The sequence below is a fragment of the Dichomitus squalens genome (genome assembly GCF_000275845.1).
Source record: "Dichomitus squalens LYAD-421 SS1 unplaced genomic scaffold DICSQscaffold_32, whole genome shotgun sequence".
NCBI lineage: Eukaryota > Fungi > Basidiomycota > Agaricomycetes > Polyporales > Polyporaceae > Dichomitus > Dichomitus squalens.
In genome coordinates this window covers 207,602-223,712 of record NW_006766914.1, presented here as the reverse complement: position 1 = coordinate 223,712, position 16,111 = coordinate 207,602, and the positions used below count along the sequence as shown (strand labels likewise).

At 55.7% G+C, this 16,111-nt stretch overlaps 7 protein-coding genes across 7 annotated transcripts; 4 read left to right on the top strand and 3 right to left on the bottom strand.

The window, feature by feature from the left end:
- Nucleotides 1-58: 58 nt before the first annotated feature.
- On the top strand, nt 59-826 carry DICSQDRAFT_172413 (uncharacterized protein; the record flags this gene model as incomplete). The annotated part of the gene is made up of 3 exons (XM_007368149.1): nt 59-82; nt 509-546; nt 604-826. 3 exons carry the CDS (start codon nt 59-61, stop codon nt 824-826), a joined length of 285 nt encoding a protein of 94 aa, XP_007368211.1.
- A 212-nt stretch (nt 827-1,038) lies between these two features.
- Nucleotides 1,039-2,561, bottom strand: DICSQDRAFT_89813 (uncharacterized protein). Its single transcript, XM_007368148.1, has one exon. The coding sequence runs from the start codon at nt 2,499-2,501 to the stop codon at nt 1,134-1,136; it is 1,368 nt and encodes a 455-aa protein (XP_007368210.1). The 5' UTR covers nt 2,502-2,561; the 3' UTR covers nt 1,039-1,133.
- Nucleotides 2,562-2,996: 435 nt separating this feature from the next.
- On the top strand, nt 2,997-3,439 carry DICSQDRAFT_172411 (uncharacterized protein; the record flags this gene model as incomplete). The annotated part of the gene is made up of 4 exons (XM_007368147.1): nt 2,997-3,040; nt 3,111-3,145; nt 3,204-3,364; nt 3,413-3,439. The coding sequence occupies 4 exons, from the start codon at nt 2,997-2,999 to the stop codon at nt 3,437-3,439; spliced, it is 267 nt and encodes an 88-aa protein (XP_007368209.1).
- A 1,419-nt stretch (nt 3,440-4,858) lies between these two features.
- DICSQDRAFT_162633 (uncharacterized protein) lies at nt 4,859-6,915 on the bottom strand (the record flags this gene model as incomplete). Its single annotated transcript, XM_007368146.1, has 3 exons — nt 5,716-6,915; nt 5,433-5,507; nt 4,859-5,113 (listed from the first exon to the last, which is right to left on the bottom strand). The coding sequence occupies exons 1-3, from the start codon at nt 6,907-6,909 to the stop codon at nt 4,859-4,861; spliced, it is 1,524 nt and encodes a 507-aa protein (XP_007368208.1). The 5' UTR covers nt 6,910-6,915.
- A 202-nt stretch (nt 6,916-7,117) lies between these two features.
- Nucleotides 7,118-9,249, top strand: DICSQDRAFT_109321 (oxidoreductase). The gene is made up of 4 exons (XM_007368145.1): nt 7,118-7,130; nt 7,187-7,197; nt 7,260-7,287; nt 7,349-9,249. Exon 4 carries the CDS (start codon nt 7,898-7,900, stop codon nt 9,086-9,088), a length of 1,191 nt encoding a protein of 396 aa, XP_007368207.1. The 5' UTR covers nt 7,118-7,130; nt 7,187-7,197; nt 7,260-7,287; nt 7,349-7,897; the 3' UTR covers nt 9,089-9,249.
- A 1,436-nt stretch (nt 9,250-10,685) lies between these two features.
- DICSQDRAFT_172407 (uncharacterized protein) lies at nt 10,686-10,925 on the top strand (the record flags this gene model as incomplete). The annotated part of the gene is made up of 2 exons (XM_007368144.1): nt 10,686-10,841; nt 10,878-10,925. 2 exons carry the CDS (start codon nt 10,686-10,688, stop codon nt 10,923-10,925), a joined length of 204 nt encoding a protein of 67 aa, XP_007368206.1.
- Nucleotides 10,926-11,937: 1,012 nt separating this feature from the next.
- Nucleotides 11,938-14,384, bottom strand: DICSQDRAFT_65759 (uncharacterized protein; the record flags this gene model as incomplete). Its single annotated transcript, XM_007368143.1, has 12 exons — nt 11,938-12,158; nt 12,217-12,593; nt 12,646-12,773; nt 12,827-13,011; nt 13,064-13,411; nt 13,486-13,567; nt 13,636-13,785; nt 13,847-13,900; nt 13,957-13,992; nt 14,045-14,098; nt 14,149-14,212; nt 14,263-14,384. The coding sequence occupies 12 exons, from the start codon at nt 14,382-14,384 to the stop codon at nt 11,938-11,940; spliced, it is 1,821 nt and encodes a 606-aa protein (XP_007368205.1).
- Between the last annotated feature and the right edge of the window lie 1,727 nt (nt 14,385-16,111).

The window sequence follows — 16,111 nt, the reverse complement described above, 5'->3', positions numbered from 1 at the left end:
CTGGAAGGTGCATCTCCTATCAGTGTTGCTCGTTGTCAATCGCGATCGTTTGTTCAATATGGTGCACGACGCACGGTGTCCGGTGTGCGGTCACGCTCTCTTGTCGTCTGCCCGCAGTAGATATAGTCGAGCATGTAATAGATAAGCCAGAATGAGCACTCACGTTACAGGGCATGCTACCGTACCAAATGGAGAATATTCGGGTGAATTATATACCAAATATTTGGAGTAATCACAAGGGGGACCCACGGCGCACGCAGAGCATGGTCCTTCCTATATAATGCTGACTCTAAATATTTGGCAAATATTTGGTGGAAGGGGAGTACCCTCCTCCCCTTGCTCCCTACATACATCCCAACTATTTGGGGATCGCCTCAAATATCTGGGAGGGGCATCTCTCCAACCCTCTCAAATATTTGGAGGGGCCACTATAACATTTGGGCGAAATAATTCGCGTTTTACTATAACTATAAGGAGCGAAAAATTTATTTGACTGATATCCCTGCAGGTGCTCAACGTCAGTGAGGTCACGATCTTTTCCGAGCCGTACGCACTTTTCCTCAATGATGTATCTCCTTTCACCTTACTCATTTTCACTTGCAGCATCACAAGCGTCCTCATCACCCGATTTCTGTTCGACCTTCAATTGGTCAATCGCCGCGCGGTCCTGGACCAGGACTCCGATAGCCCCCCATATACCGACGTGGTCGCGACTTCGAGCACGCTTCGCTTCGGCAGTTTCATCGACTCCTTGGGATCCACGATCAGTTCCATAGATGGCGAGCGCCACGAGGACAGCAGTCTACCAGTCGACCCGACCCAGTAATTACTACTAGTGAAGTGAATGCTCTTATACCCATGGTCCCGTCCTCAATATTGATTCACAAACGGATGCACACTCTGCGCCTGTAACCGTGCAGACAGCACCAGCTACTCTGACCCTCGGACTGCTCGATGGGATGCATTTTTGTCAGTGGATGGAGCGAGGATAGGCAAGCATCACGAGGCGAGCGATCCCACTTCCCAACAATCAGCGAGGCCTGAGAATGTGTCCCTGTCCTGCTTCTATACCAGATTCGTTCTAATAGTAGCGTACCGGTGCCTCTAGATACCCATGCCCGTCTATAAAGGTATCAGTCCCGTGTTTCCAAGTCCGAAGCCGCTATGATCAATGCCCTAAGCCCGTCGTGCAGCCCCACAACAAACGCCTCGGCCAGCTCCTTGTCCACCGCGCTCGTGCCCCAGGAAACCGTCATCCCCAGCCCACCTTCCGGTGACCCGACAACGTTCAACTTGAGCGCTGATCCCAGCACCTCCGCTTGAGCAAACGTCATCTCCTTGATCTTCCATCGTGCCGCAAGCACTTCTGTGGAATCGCCCGCTCCATCGTCGCTCTTCTCCAGATCCGTGGTCCCGGAAGAAGGGGAGCCAGGGAACGGACCGAGGTTCGATAGTTCCAGCCCTGACCCGCGCTTTTTCCCGAGGTGACCCTCCAAGTACTCCTCATACCGCCCGAAGAGGTACTTCAGCATCCCGGTGACAGGCCCCGCGCAAACGATGGCACGCTGAAGAGTCCCGGTGAACTCGGCCGCGACATCCCACGGGAAGTCGCCCGTGTCCGGGAGAAGCATGGGCTGATGTCCCTCGTAGTGCGTGACCTGTACACATATCTCCGTTGCGTGCGTGCCCGTATGCCGGCGCATCGAGATAGGGATGAAGGTCGCGATGGCCTTGAACTTCCGCTCCTCGCCATTAAGGAGCGCACGGATGAGCCGCGAAAGGACGACGAGGGCGAGTGTGTGAAGTGTACCAGTGAGTGTCGCTCGGCGCGCCCGTGCTGCTCGGAGAAGCGTATACGTGTCGGAGGGTGAGTAGTGGAGGATGCGAACTTGCGTATGGAGACTAGGCTCTAAAGGAACGGGATTGCCCGTCCATGTTGCAGCGTTCTTACGGGCAAAGAGGAAGGGAAGGTACTCCTCCGCGAGGACGCGGACGAGCATGGGGATCGGTACTGATATCTGACGCCCAGCCGCGTCCTCTAGGGATGTCGGGAGCGCGAGGTCCGAAGGCAGTGGAGTGATGACACCCGAGTGGCTGGCGGGCAGCTCTGGTACACTGTTGAGCGCATCGAGGAGCGCACGATGGAACGCGAGGCCACTCTGCCCGTCCCCGATGGAATGGTCCCACAAGAACACAAGAGTGCCGTCGCGCAGGACGAGCAGTCTCCAGCGCGGCTTGTCCTCGGAGATATCCATGTCGTGGTCAAAGCAGTCTTCTATGATCTCTTGTAGGTCACTGTGATCCTCCTCAATAAAGTGGACCACCTCGTTCAATTCTACAGACGAGATGTGCGTCCACCTTGGAGATTCACTCAGAGGAGGTAGGCGAGCATGGAGGGCCGCGTGACAGCGCACCACTTTCTCAAGGGCCGCAAATAGAGTAGGCTTGTCTGTAAGACAGAGTGGAGCTCCCGCGTACGATTCATATCGCGCGGCAAGCATTACCCAGCTGCAAAGACCTGTGCGAGTGTACACATTGAAATACTGTTCGATAGGTCCTATGGGTTTCCAAGTCGAAGGTAACGTGTCGGTATGAGACGTACTCCATGTGTAACTGTAACTATTCGACTCACCTGCATTACGCATACTATCGAACCGTCCTTCGGACAGACTGCATAGACCACTCCAAATACTGAGATTGAAGCAGTGTTCTCGAGACTAGTCGAGTTTCGGCCAGTTGAGGCCTGGGGCGCTCCGATGGACCGGCATTCCGCTGAGCGCTAATGATGGCGGGTTCTAGGCGCCATCTCTTCCTTTCTTTATGACCTCCTTCGACACATCTCGGTCTCACCCGGACATGGACATAGTGCTAAGTCACTGCACGTGGCATTATTGACCGTCAATTATAAAACGAGCGAGTACTTCAGGGTCATCCTGGATCAATGCTACTGCCGCCCCTCCGTCAGACTTCTCCTCGACCCAAAGTGCCAATCAAGCATGGCAGATTCCTCCGCCGGAATCATATCCATGATCGAGAGCATGTAAGTCTTGCATTCGTAGATTGCGATCGGGTTCAACCTCTGATACAAAGAACAACGATCGTGACTGAAGCATTAATGGGAACTATTGCAACGATGCCTTGCTCGGTATGCGCCTATGTTTGAATACCATCAGCATGGGACTAACCTTGCCTCATGATGGTAGCATTCGTCACCTACGAGTACACCATAACACTCAGCCTCGAGGTGGACTTATTTTGGAGAAGACAGCTCACGGGGGCTGGCATTCTGTTCCTCCTCAACCGGTACCTCACGCTCGCTCTGAGGGCTTCTATAATCGTCGAAGGCTACATCACGTCAAGCACGGTGAGCAATGATTCGGTTCCTAAGATTCTTTTGACTCACCTGTCTTAGAGGTATGGGCCTATCTCGAATGAATGACCCGCGACGCCAATTTTCTGACGCTCTCCAAATGAAGCTGCGCCGACTTCATCAAGGCTTATGTGATCTTCGATGAACTCCAGTATCTCATTTGGGGAGGTATGTCGCTGCACAGCACAACGCCTCCTGTCACTCACAGTCAGTTTCTCTAGCCTTTTCTGCCCTGCGGGTGCTTGCATTAAGCGGGAGCTGGCTTCTTACATGCGCGGTCGGCCTGTTGTCCGTTGCTCCTTTCCTGGTGAACATGGTCAGACGAACCCTTAAATTCTTCCCTCTCCTTTCTTTAATTTGAATCTGCGACAACAGGCCGCGTACTATGGTATCATGCGAGTGACTGGCCTTGTGGATCCCCTCTATGGGTGTGGAATGGCATCGACAGCCCCCGTCACGCTTTTGCAGTCTACTGTGTAAGCAACTTGGCATGTCATGCTTCATGGTGACTGCTGATACCCGTATAGGTGTACGTACACCCTATGATGATCTGGCGGTGATTCACATTCATTAGCTCCTTTTAGTTGTGAGCGTGTCTCGTGGGAGTCTCATACTTGCAGACATCACTGTCCTTGCAACAACATGGTGGACAACTTACCGGAGAGGTGCGAGAGGGATGTTCTTCGGAAAGCGGACTCTGTCGTACGTCATGCTCGTCAACGGTGAGCTCTTATCTACTATTATCCCCGCCATCGTCTCACCACCAATCCTCTTGTGGCGTCTCCCAGGCACTGGATACTTCTTGTATGTGTTGGTTGAACGTCGATGCCCTTATCGCGCTAACTTCGAATTGCAGAGTCATGTTGGCTCTCCATATAGCCCATCTATCTCTCACTCTCGTGGTGCGCCTCACCGCAGCACTAATGCCAATACTCGCTCAATGTCGCACTTGCAGGGTTATTCGAATCCAGATGGAATCAACACTAGCATGATCACAGCCTTCGCAGAACCGTACGCCGTCCACTCTTCGTCGTCTTTACCGGAAGCTCTTACACCACATGACAGGATATCGAGCGTATTGATCTCTCGGTTTCTGCTCGACCTACAAGAAACCAGCGAGCGCACGCTGTACCTGGATACGCGAAGCCGGCAGGGCTACAGCACGACCTCAGACGCCGGATCAGGTACCCTGTCATTTGCAAGAGTTATAGGCTCGATCGGCGGGAGCATTGGGTACGGCGAATCTGCTAAAGAGGGGGAAAGTACTGTTAACGAGGCCTCCCGGGGAACGATTTGGACAATGGCCGAGGGAGACCCAGATTACACTGACCTTCAACGGGTCCCACACGGACCTGATAGTACGGGTGAGTATGAGTCCGATTCACGCCCTGCAGAAGGTTTGCATCGCATTTCCAGCGCTCCTACGGCATACTGTGCATCACCATTATAGAATACTGTGTAATCTTCACCCTGAACATTCCGCAGCAGTTATTCTTCCCGGAGTCCCAATTCCAGGCTCTTGATTTTCCTGCGATGTGTCGCGGACCGCTGGATGCATCGCATTAGTAGAACGTTCGAGTTGGTGATTGTGCTATCGGGCCCCACTCCAGCGAGCGCCTCGCACTGATCATGCGGCGATAGAGATACTCGACTTGACGCGGAGGCAACCTCGCTGACAGTAAGAGCGGTGACCATGTCTTCGTGAAAGCTGCCGAGCTTGTCGCCCATGTGAGCGATCTCCCCCTATTCCCATCTTCAGTCCGCCAATCTCCGAGCGATGAATATGGCCTCCTCGCAAGTCTCAACTGCGACCCATAACGGATCGGTCGTATTCGAGCAAGGCATCGAATTGTTTGAGGCGTTCACTCGTTCTTCGGGCACGAATAGGATGACAGCAACAGTGAGGTCGACTAAGAAAGCTCTCAGAGCAAAAAGGATCGTAACACTTACTTGTAATATTTGACTCGTTTATAATACATCGCATCATGACAGTGACATATTGGCATGCGACTGATCCATGCAAGGTGCACCTAGAGCGGTCCTAGGATGACTGAACACTCACCGAGCGTAGAATAATACTGGTGAGTTGTAAGTACTCTGCGACGCAGAATAACATTACCGATAATACGCTTGATAGCTACAAGTAGGCAAGGCATCACAGCGACACATCAGGAAGACATCTATCACCGAGAAGATACATACCTCAGTCTAGCCTGTCTATGGCCTATCAGGTCTATGCATGCATCTAGTTCTATCATCATCAACCCATGGCCCACACGAAAACTATGAAAACATCTGGACCATTCCAGCCAACTTCACTAGGCCCACCCAATCACATAACGAACATACTCCACCTCCGAGCGACGCGCATCCTCCACTTCGCACAGAATGGTCTCTTTCTCCAACACGCATAGCGCCAACTCGGACGAGGGACGAGCAGAACCGATACTGGCTGGAAGGAAGACCTCTTCGACCATGTGCGACTCGGATGTATGCGTTGGACGGAGGGGAATGATGAGGTGAAAGCGAGGAGCTGGTGCATGTGCCGGAGCCGATCGCGAGGGAGGGAGGAGGGCTGCAACGGTATCGCGGATCCACAACGCATGCGTGAGCTCGTAGATTATGTCCGCACCCAGGATCACGTCGAACGGCGTATCAAAAGGCGGCTCCGCGGTATGATGGTGCGCCGTCCCGGGAAGGGAGAACTTCGACCAGTCGAGCGCGTGTGCACATAACGAGACATCCGCCGATGCAGGTGAAGGGGGAGGGAAGTTTGCTGCGATGTTGTGCGCCAAGTTGCTGAGCACAGCAGGATGGTAGTCCGACGCGACAACGGTGGCTTTCACCCCGCGCATAGACAAGTACTTCGCCGCGGCAAGGCTGACCAGCCCAGTCCCCGCCCCGAGCTCTAGTACCCGCACCCCCTCGGCGCGACTCAGCACCTCGTCTGTCAAGCCGAACTTGCCCGGCTCCTCCACCAGCATCTCCGCCATGAGACACGCACTACCCCAGGTCTGCGTCCCGACAGTCGCTGAGTCGGCATCGACAGAGATAGAGAGGTCCGTTAAGCTGATGTCGACGTCCGCTTCGAGGGAAGGCGCGTAGAAAGCGTACTGGCGGGTAAGGGTCCTGAGGGCGGCGGACCCTGCGCAAACCGCGATGAGAGCCGTGGCCGAATGAATTAGAGTGTCGACCTTGTCCTCGACATTGTATGAGTCCCCACTGACCGCGCTGTCTTCGAGTGGGTCGGAAAGTAGAGAGGCTTGGCAGACGAGTCCATTGAGCCAGCGGACGGCATACGCCCGCTCGAACTCGTCTGCGCGGAGCGCTTCTAGCGCTGCCTTTCCGTCGTCGCCAGTACAAAGAGTAGAAGATCGCTTGAGAGCCTTGCGGTCGATGCGACGAGTCCCACGGACGGGAGGGTTGTAAATGGTGCGAAGGTACTCGACAAGGCTCGCTAGCACCTCGAGTGGGCGCTCGTGTATGCTGCGGACGGAAGGAAGCTTCGAAGATGGCGGAGCGATAAGTGAGAGGGTCATTCAACGACGAGGACGAGCCCGAAGGGATTTATCAAAGGTCGAGGTACGATGGACATGACGGGAGGGAGTTCGCAAGACGAGAGAAAATGTGTACGAGGCGCCCATGAACGCGGTTGCGGGTGATGCCGGCCCGGCGAAATCTGTGGCAAGTTGCACAATGCACAATGCAGTTCAACTGCACTTCGCGACCACGACGCCCAGAATGACTGCTTCAGAAAACGGTGTGCAAGGTAATATCGAACTATACGTGCAGGTGTACTAATGCAGCCTGTTACAGTTCTCTCCCATGTACGTGTTTGGGCTAGATCGCGGCATCCGTCTATCTGAGCTGTCTGACCACCCGCAATCAGCTGTCAGTCTCCTTACTTGAGCCCCCAGGTTCTCGTCACTTTCCTAGCATCGGCGGACCAGCGGAGAAACAGACTGACGTGCATCCCAGGAAATACACCGACATACGATGGCAGCTGCTGAGCGCGGCGGCCTGAGTCTGTCCGACTACGCGTCGCCTCCGAGTCGGCTCGTGCGTAACGGCGGCCGTCGGTGAGAAATGGATAGTGATCTTATCTTGTCTTATCTGATAACACAAGTGGCTAATCGGCATCGTGATTGGCGCGCATCCATCTGACTGCAGGCTACTTCTCAAAGCCATGCCAGGAAACGTTCTCTTCCCAGCAGGGAACAAACCGAATCCTGCGATCATCGCGGTTGGAGGAACACCTTGGCAAGGCTTCTGTCGAGGAAGGCCTGGATATCTATGCCATTCATTCATTGGGCGAGTACACCCCGCAGGAGCCGATGTCCTTCGTACACCAGTCCATGTCCAGGATGCCGATCGAGTCGACATTAAAAGCCCTGTGGGTACATAGTCACCAATCACCTCCTGCCAACGCATCTTCACTACTGAACAGTCGACGAAGGTACTTCGACCTGGGTACAGTGTTAACATGTCAGACTTGAATCTCGAACGTCTACAGCAGCTTCAACGAGAATGGCTACCACAATCCATCCTCGCATCGCAATCATCGGCGGAGGCCCCTGCGGCCTCACCCTCGCCCTCACGCTCCACCGCCGCGGCATCTCATACACCGTCTACGAGCGCGAGACGGACCAGGAGGCTCGCGCCCACCTCGGAGGCATCCTCGACGTCGGGTACGACAGCGCTCAACGCGCCCTACGCGAGAACGGCCTCGGCAAGGTCTTCGTGCGCGTCTCTCGCCCCGATGCGGACACATTCCGCACATACGATTCCGCAGGCAACCTCCTCTTTGCCAAGGATGCCGACCCGAACCAGGACCCTCTCGACCTTCGCCCCGAGATCGACCGCCCGGTGCTGCGAAGGATCCTGCTTGACGCCATCCCCGCCGACACCATGAAATGGGGCCACGAGCTGGCATCCGTGCGTGAGCTCGGGAACGGCGAGCGCGAGCTCAAGTTCACGAACGGCTCTACCGCCACCGTCGACATCCTCGTCGGCGCCGATGGCGCGAACTCACGTGTCCGTCCGCTCGTCTCATCGGCCGTCCTGATATACCACGGCGTCGCAGGGGTCGAGATCTCCATCCCACCGGAGGACACGAAGAAGCCTGAGCTGCAGGACACCGTCAATATGGTCGGCGCCGGCAGTATGTGGCCCTTCGGGGACGGGAAGGTGTTCGGCTCACAGGTCAACGGCGACGGCCGCATACGCACCTACGCATGGCTTGCCGGTCCCGAGGACTGGAAGCTCCTGAACGAGCCAGCCGAGGCGCGCAAGGTCTTGCTCGAGATATTCAAGAACCGGGCACCCAGCCTCCGCAGGCTCATCGAGTACTGCGACGACAACGCGATCTACCAACGCTCCGTGTACCGCTTGCCGCTCGACCACGTCTCGGGCGTGACGATCCTTGGGGATGCAGCGCATCTCATGAGCCCAGCCGCGGGTGCAGGTGTCAATCTGGCGATGCTTGATGCGCTGGAGCTCGGGATTGCCCTTGAGGATGCAATCAACAGCGGGAAGAGCGTGGAGGGGCGGGAGGCTGCCGTAGCGGCATGGGAGGAGAAGAGAATGGAGGCAGCGAATCATCTCGCTGTCATTGCCAATACCAACGTCCAGGCTTGGACGAGCACGGAAGACCCTGCGAGCATGCTTCAGTCGATGTTCAAGGGTATGGGTGACTCCGCGGTGAGGCGGAAGGCTTGATAGGTCTGGATCGGAAATATTAGTCACTTCATATTGTCTCTGTCTGGAATGCGTGCTCAGGCTGCCCACTGAAACGGACTTTATGCTGCACATTATACTGTAGATTATTGACCGTCTTCCGCATGGGCTCTGCAGATTCTATTCAGCAATATCGAATAAACGAGACTTCACCATAGAGGTGTCAAACCTCCCTTTCTCTGCACAGGATGAAATTCCTCTCCTCACGGGGAAGGGAGACGTCACACCTCCAAAGCCCGATATCCCACATTTCTGTTAACCCCATGATGTGATAACGGATTGCTGGTATCCGAGGACTACGTCTCCTGTCCGGCACATACTTCAGCGGGTCCATCCCCGCTGGCTACTGTGAGTACGTAGGAGCGTTGTAGGGAAATCCGAACCATCCGCACGCATACGAGGTTACATGGTCCCCGCCCTTGGCGTCATGTGAGTAGAGTGCTTCTTGTACGCTATGCATCCTTTCGGCGAGCTCATGTGCAGAAAGTAGGAGCCGATGAATTTCGTACGCCAGCGAAAGCCGAACAATGCGAGGTTATAAGCCCTCTACGACATCAGGCATCAAGCGCCTCTGGCGGGACGCAACTAGACTCCTCAACAGTGATTTTATCGCGAAAAGGTACGTCAACACAATACAAACAACCGTCTGAAGCAGCTCCAGCAGGAATGACCACGACGACCTACCTTCGCATGGAAATCATCGGTAGAGGGCCTGACGGCCTCGTACTCGCCCTCACTCTCCACAGTCGCAGCATCCCATGCACCTTGTACGAACGGGAGACGAGCGCAGACTCTCGCGCTCACCTCGGAGGCATGCTGGACCTTGGATACGAAACCGACCAGCGCGCACTACGCGAGAACGGCCTCGAGGCCTTGGTGGGCAACTCTCGCCCCGAGGCCGACGCTTGCCACGCATACGACCGGCAACCTCCTCTTCGCCAAGGATGCCGACGAAGACAAGGATCCGAAGAACGTCCGCCCCGAGATCGATCGATCTGTCCCGCGCAAGATCCTCCTCGACACGATCCCGGTAAACACTACATATCAAGCTCTGGCATCTCGACCTCGGCAACGGCGAGCGCGAGCTGACGTTCGTGCACGGCGACACCGCCGTTGTCGACATCCTCGTCGGGGCCGACGGCGCCAAATCGCGCGTCCGTCCGCTCGCCTCTTCCGCCGTTCATTGGTACTATATCACGGTGTCACCGGGACCGAGATCTCCATCGCACCGGAGGCTGCGAATATTTCAAAGCTGCAAGACATCATCAGCATGGTGGGCGACGGCCGCATGGGAGTGATAGGAGGCTAAAGGGTGCTTGCCTCGCAGTGCAAATGCGACGGCCGCATCCGCACGTACATCTGGTTCTCTGGGCCGGCCGACTGGAGGCTCCCGAGTGACCCCGCCAAGGCGCGCAAGGCCGTACTCGAGAGGTTCAAGGAATAGGCGGCGAGCCTCCGCAAGCTCATCGAGGTACCACATGCCGCTCGACCACAAGTGGAAGCACGTCTCGGGCGTGACGATCCTCGGTGACGCGGCACAGTTTATGAGCCCAATTGAGGCGCGGGTGCCAACCTGGCAATGCTCGATGCCCTGGAGCTCGGTATGGTCCTCGCGGACGCGATCAACAGCGGGACGAGCGTGGAGGGGCAGGAGGCTGCCGTAGCGGCATGGGAGAAGAGAACGAACGCCGCAAACCTCGTTGCGGGCATTGTCGAGCCAACCGTCCCGGTTACCGTCAGACCAGATGCGCGTCCTGAAGATACCTATCAGGGGATGGTAGAGTACATGGCGAACCCCGAGCTGAGGCGGAAGGCTTGATGAGACTAAATCGTGCTGAAGGGGTGGCTACGTTTTAGTTAGTTTGAACCTCAAGCATCGTAGGATGCCTCAAAATGGCCTCCAGCTTGCATGCTATAATTCTGGGGTCTGTACGTCAGTTAGGGTGCAATGTGAAGTTGAAGAAAGTCTGCTGACGCTGCCGCATGCTGCTCGACTATAAAACGCGTTGAACCTGGATTGCGTCGTTCATCGACCATCACATGTGCGTGCATGATCGCGAGTGTGGCCTGCGTGAAAGAATGTGGGGCAAATACATGACCCAGGGTCCCCGTCCCCGCTTCCTCCTCTATTTTCGAGTAACAATCTCAGAGCAGTGATTACAGCCTCTTAAGAGCACTGAGGGGAACTCACATACAGTATATCCATCGCACGATAGCGGGTTCTAGCCTTCTGCTACAAGACGGCTTCGCAAGTATAGACAGTCCACTGAGCCAGTGGATCGCGTAAGTCGCGCGAGTTCGTCCGTGTGCAGCGCGTTCAGCGCGACCTGACCATTGTCATCGGCATTGAGGCATGATACGTTCTTGTCAATGCTTCAGTCATTCGGGCGTGCTCCGCGAAAGGGGTGTAGATACTGCAGAGGTACTGGATCGGGCTCGCTAGCTCATGAATACGACAGAGTGGAGAGACTCCAGACGAAGATGGTAAAACGACGGAATAAGTCATGAATGAGCAGCTGCGACCTTGTACTCAGAGGGTTTGCCGGGGGTCGAGGAATATCACAGACATGACGGGATGTTGCAAGAGAATGGATAACCCACGGGTGGCGCCTAGAGGCCTTCCTCACGCGCCAGACACTGGCCGCGATTTTGGCCAAGGTGTCTCGTCCTCAATGAACACAGGGTGAGGCAGGCATAAGCAACGCACCCACCCCAGACTACTCCAGGAAGAGAATGGTATACAATGACTAATACTACACTTCGATACACGCATCCAGAAAGCCATTAGAAGCCATTAGAAACCCCTAATTGCTAGTAATCCCTCCCTAATGCTACGCATGTGTCATGAACGAGGCGAAGTATGCATCCACATCCTTGACGCGCTCATAAGGGGCAACCATACCCACATAGCCGTCGGGGCGCACGATGACGATCGCGCCCTCCTGCTTGTCGATGCCGTACGCATCGTAGCCCCCGCCCCCAACGCGCGCGTACATGTCCGTGTCGTCGAGCAGAACATGAGACCAATGTGGCCGGAACAGAGGAGGGAGGTCTGCAGCCACAGTTCAGCATGGGAGGCCGACATCGTAGGACATTCGGATGCAACGTACCGATGTAGTTCACGTCCCGCTTCTTGGCTGAGCTGATGGACCAGATGTCGAACACCTTCGCACTGTCTCCCTTCCCAAACCTCACCAGGAACCTGTCCGGCCGCACCATCCAGTCCGCCAACGCCTGCACGCGCGCCGCCTGTGCTTTGTCGGGGGTGTTGCCCACGAAGACGAGGACCTTGAAGCGGGCGTCCGAAGGTAAAAGGTCCTGAATGTTGTACGGGCGCGCGTCCGCAGCGCGGATGAAGTCGTGCGGGACGAGACGCTCGCCAACGATCAGCTTGGTGGCGACGGATTGATAGTGGTCCGCGGTGATTGGAGAGGATTCGTAGTGCACGCCTATGCCGCTCGTAAAAAGGCCAAAGGTCTGGAACGCTCTGAAGCGCAACGTGAGGTCGCATATACGAGCGTCGGGGTGTAGATACGCACTCGAGGAACTCTTCATGGGTGACACCATCCTGGCTCGCCTCAGTGCGAGGCTTGCCAGAGAAGAGCTTGGAGAACTGCTTGTCGAAGTTGATTAAATCTTGCGCGTACTTCCGACGCTCCAGCTCGTACTGCGACAGTCCAGATGTCAGACGGCGTCCCCGCACATGGTCGTACTACTGACAGTCTTCAGGAGGGAGATGTCCGCCCACCCGCGGAGGACATGCGTGAGCTTCCAGGCCAAGTTGTGCGTGTCGTTCATGCTCGCGTTCATGCCCTGGCCCGCTTTCGGCGAGTGCGTATGGCAAGCATCTCCAGCGATGAACACCCGCTCGTGCACCGAAAACTGCGCCGCAACTCTCTGCCCGACTGTCCCGCGCCATCAGCACCACAGAACGGCCCCTAAGGTGCGTACACTCACTGATATACAACGTCCACCAGTCAAAGTGCCCCTCGGCGTTGTCGATCCTGTACGGCGCGAACGACTTCTTCGCGACCTCGATCAGCCTCTCGGGGCCCATCCGGCTCTTGTCCACGCGCCCAGTGACGGGGTCGACGACGTCGCGGTCCGCGAGCTGGATGTAGAGCCGGACGAGGTCGCCCTCGCGCGGGATGACCATGCACGAGCCGTTGTGCGAGTGCACGGCGGACTTAGAGCGGATGTCGGGGAAGTCCGTGTCGGGGACCATGTCGACGACGCCCCAGATGTAGTCCGTCTGCTCGCCGTCAAGTGTGATGCCGAGCGTCTTGCGCACCCAGGAGTGCGCACCTGTTTCGGGAGACGCACCCGCGCGTCAGCGTACGCGTACATAGATCGCGGCTGCGTCTGTACGGGAGACGCACCGTCCGCGCCTAGGACAAACTTGGCGTTGACGATCTCCGAGTCGCCCGCGTCAGCTGGTGGGTCGAGGTACTTCAGGACGACCTAACACCGCATATCAATGTGCAGGACAACATCAGCCCCCTTCATGTATGGTCGAAGGGATATCAAACCTTCACGGGACGCGCATTAGGGTCTTTCAGCTCCTCCTCGGACTCCGAGAGCTCAAGGGAGGTCGGTACGATAGGGCGCTCCACAACTACGCCGTGCGCCTTCATCGAGTCCAGGAAGATCGACTCTATGGCGCCCTGATGTAGTGTGACCTGGGAAGCATGTGATTCAGCAGATTGTTGGATGCAAGCATTGAGGTTTTCTTGAACCGACCTCGAAGGGATAGCGCGCGCTAGGAGCGTTGACGTCCGGTGCTCGACTCGTACGCTAGTCCATTTTCATTGTCAGGTGGATGGAGGACTACTGGATATGTTCCGACGCACCTCGATGCCACCAGACGGACTGGGATTGTAGAAGGCCTGCGGTACAACGTGAGCTTAGTGAGAGCTGCGCAGTTAGACGGTCACGTACAGCCATATGCATCTGGTTGCCTTCTCTGAGTAGCCGTTCGCCAAGGCCATAGCTCTGCAGATAAAGTGAACACCAAAGTCGAGAGATCGCAGCGGCCGACTCACCTGAAACACCTCGATTGTGCGTGGCTGTATGCCGTCTGCTTGCCCAGCAGGAACTTTTGCTGGCCTGGAATTCCCGTGAGACAGTGCTGGGTCCGTATGTGCACTCATGCTGACCTTTGGTCGACTATGCGGACGTTCACGCCCGCCATCGCGAGGGCGTTCGCACACATGAGCCCCGCAGGGCCTGCACCAATGATGAGAACATCGACGTCACTCTCCTTTGAAACCGTGGTCATCTTCTCGACGGCTCCAGGTATAACAGGTGTGGAAGAAGTAGCAGACGGAGACGCTGGGTAGCTGGGAGGGTGTGGACTGCAAGGCTTCCGCCTCAGGGGGAAATTATATACCATTCCCGTTCGGACGTCTGGCGGTCACTCCGGAGCTTGTCGACTGTCGGTGTCATCTGAATCTCCGTATCAGGAATGCATCACGCTTACGGCGCTGTGTGTCCCTGCACCATTCTCAGCTATGGAGGGCCTGTGGGCGGTAGATTCGCTGCACGGACGGCCCTAACGCGGGCACGGCGGTCCCAGGAAGAAGTGGGCTATCGATGCGCCTTACGGGAGATGATGCTCGGCTGAATCACTGGGATGATGAGATATCGGCGGGCGAGGGGGCGAGAAGGGGACACCGAGGGAAGGGCGAGTACAAAGACGGCCGTGGGGCGCATGTCAGATGCTCACCGTCTCTCCTGTTCCCTGCGTCGGCAACAGCCGCCTTCCCTTTCCTGGAAACTCGACCAACGCGGTGTCGACGGAGAATTGCGCATATGCAGAGGTTGCTGAGCACATAGCCTTCGCGGCGTGAAGGGCTTCAGGCTTCACTTCAGACTATGAAGGCCGAGATGCAACCTGATGATAGCCGTGAATGTGTGTTAAGACTCCATTTGTCACTGCTGCGCAGAGAACTCGTCGCAAGTACGAGTCGTTGGATGAATCGGTGTGGATGGAGAAAAAATGGCTCATACTTACTGCAGCAGCAATAGAGTCTGAGAACCCTAGAGGCGAACGGCCAGCATACGACGGGATAGAGATGGTAGACGTAGTGGTTAAAGAGACCGAATACATACACTGGGCAATAACAGTACTGTGTACAACCACCCGTTTCCCTATTGTGTTAGTAAATGATGTCATACGGTTTGCGTCGACGTTCGGATTCGTTCGACGTACAGTATCCTAACAACCGTGAAGCCATACAGTCTGACGTCATGCAGAATAAGATGTACTCTTGTTCATCGGGTCCTGCATGTTCAAATCCACCGACACCCTGCAAGCACAAACATGCAGTATATTTTCCTTGGCTGAACTCTGACCGCACGAGTCAAGGAAATTAAGGGCCTGTTCGGCAAAGAGTTGGAGTTACGAGTCACCGGCATTTTGTCACGTGGCGGCATTTCCGAGGATTTCTGCGCGAGTTAGAGTTACAGGGGCGGAGTACCCGTGAAGTCCGGAGGAGACAAGCGCCCTGAACTTGTACATGTATCTAGTATACCAATAGCTATGGCTTATTAGATGGGCTCTGCTTCATCCCTGCTTCACCATGGTCCACACAAGAGCAGCTGTCTAGATTCACCAAGCTATCCATCAGGCTCAAATAGAGCGCCGAAGACAGGCTATTATAGCAGTAACTGTCATTGTTTTGACTGGACGGGCCTTGGTAGTAGCCTGCCCTAATCCCTCAAGTAGGATGGTCTCGGATGTCTGATCACAATCTACGCCGGTCATGGTAGCCATCCCAATACTCTATAGAGAGAGAATCAAGCAGGCTGCCAAAGGGGTAGAGCCTCGAGATAAGTTATGACCTGAGCTGATAACAACCGCCCGGAGTTACTGGGAGGCATCCGAACGCATGCACTCGCCCGAGTAACTCGAGTTTTCTCGAGATTGAAAACCGAGATATTATTACTATATTTGGGCATGAAATGCCGGTAACTCTAACTCCAACTCTTTGCCGAACAGGCCCT

Excerpts from the sequence above, each read along its gene's own strand:
- DICSQDRAFT_109321 (XM_007368145.1), top strand. The coding sequence starts at position 7,898 with ATGGCTACCACAATCCATCCTCGCATCGCAATCATCGGCGGAGGCCCC.
- DICSQDRAFT_89813 (XM_007368148.1), bottom strand. The coding sequence starts at position 2,501 with ATGCTTGCCGCGCGATATGAATCGTACGCGGGAGCTCCACTCTGTCTT.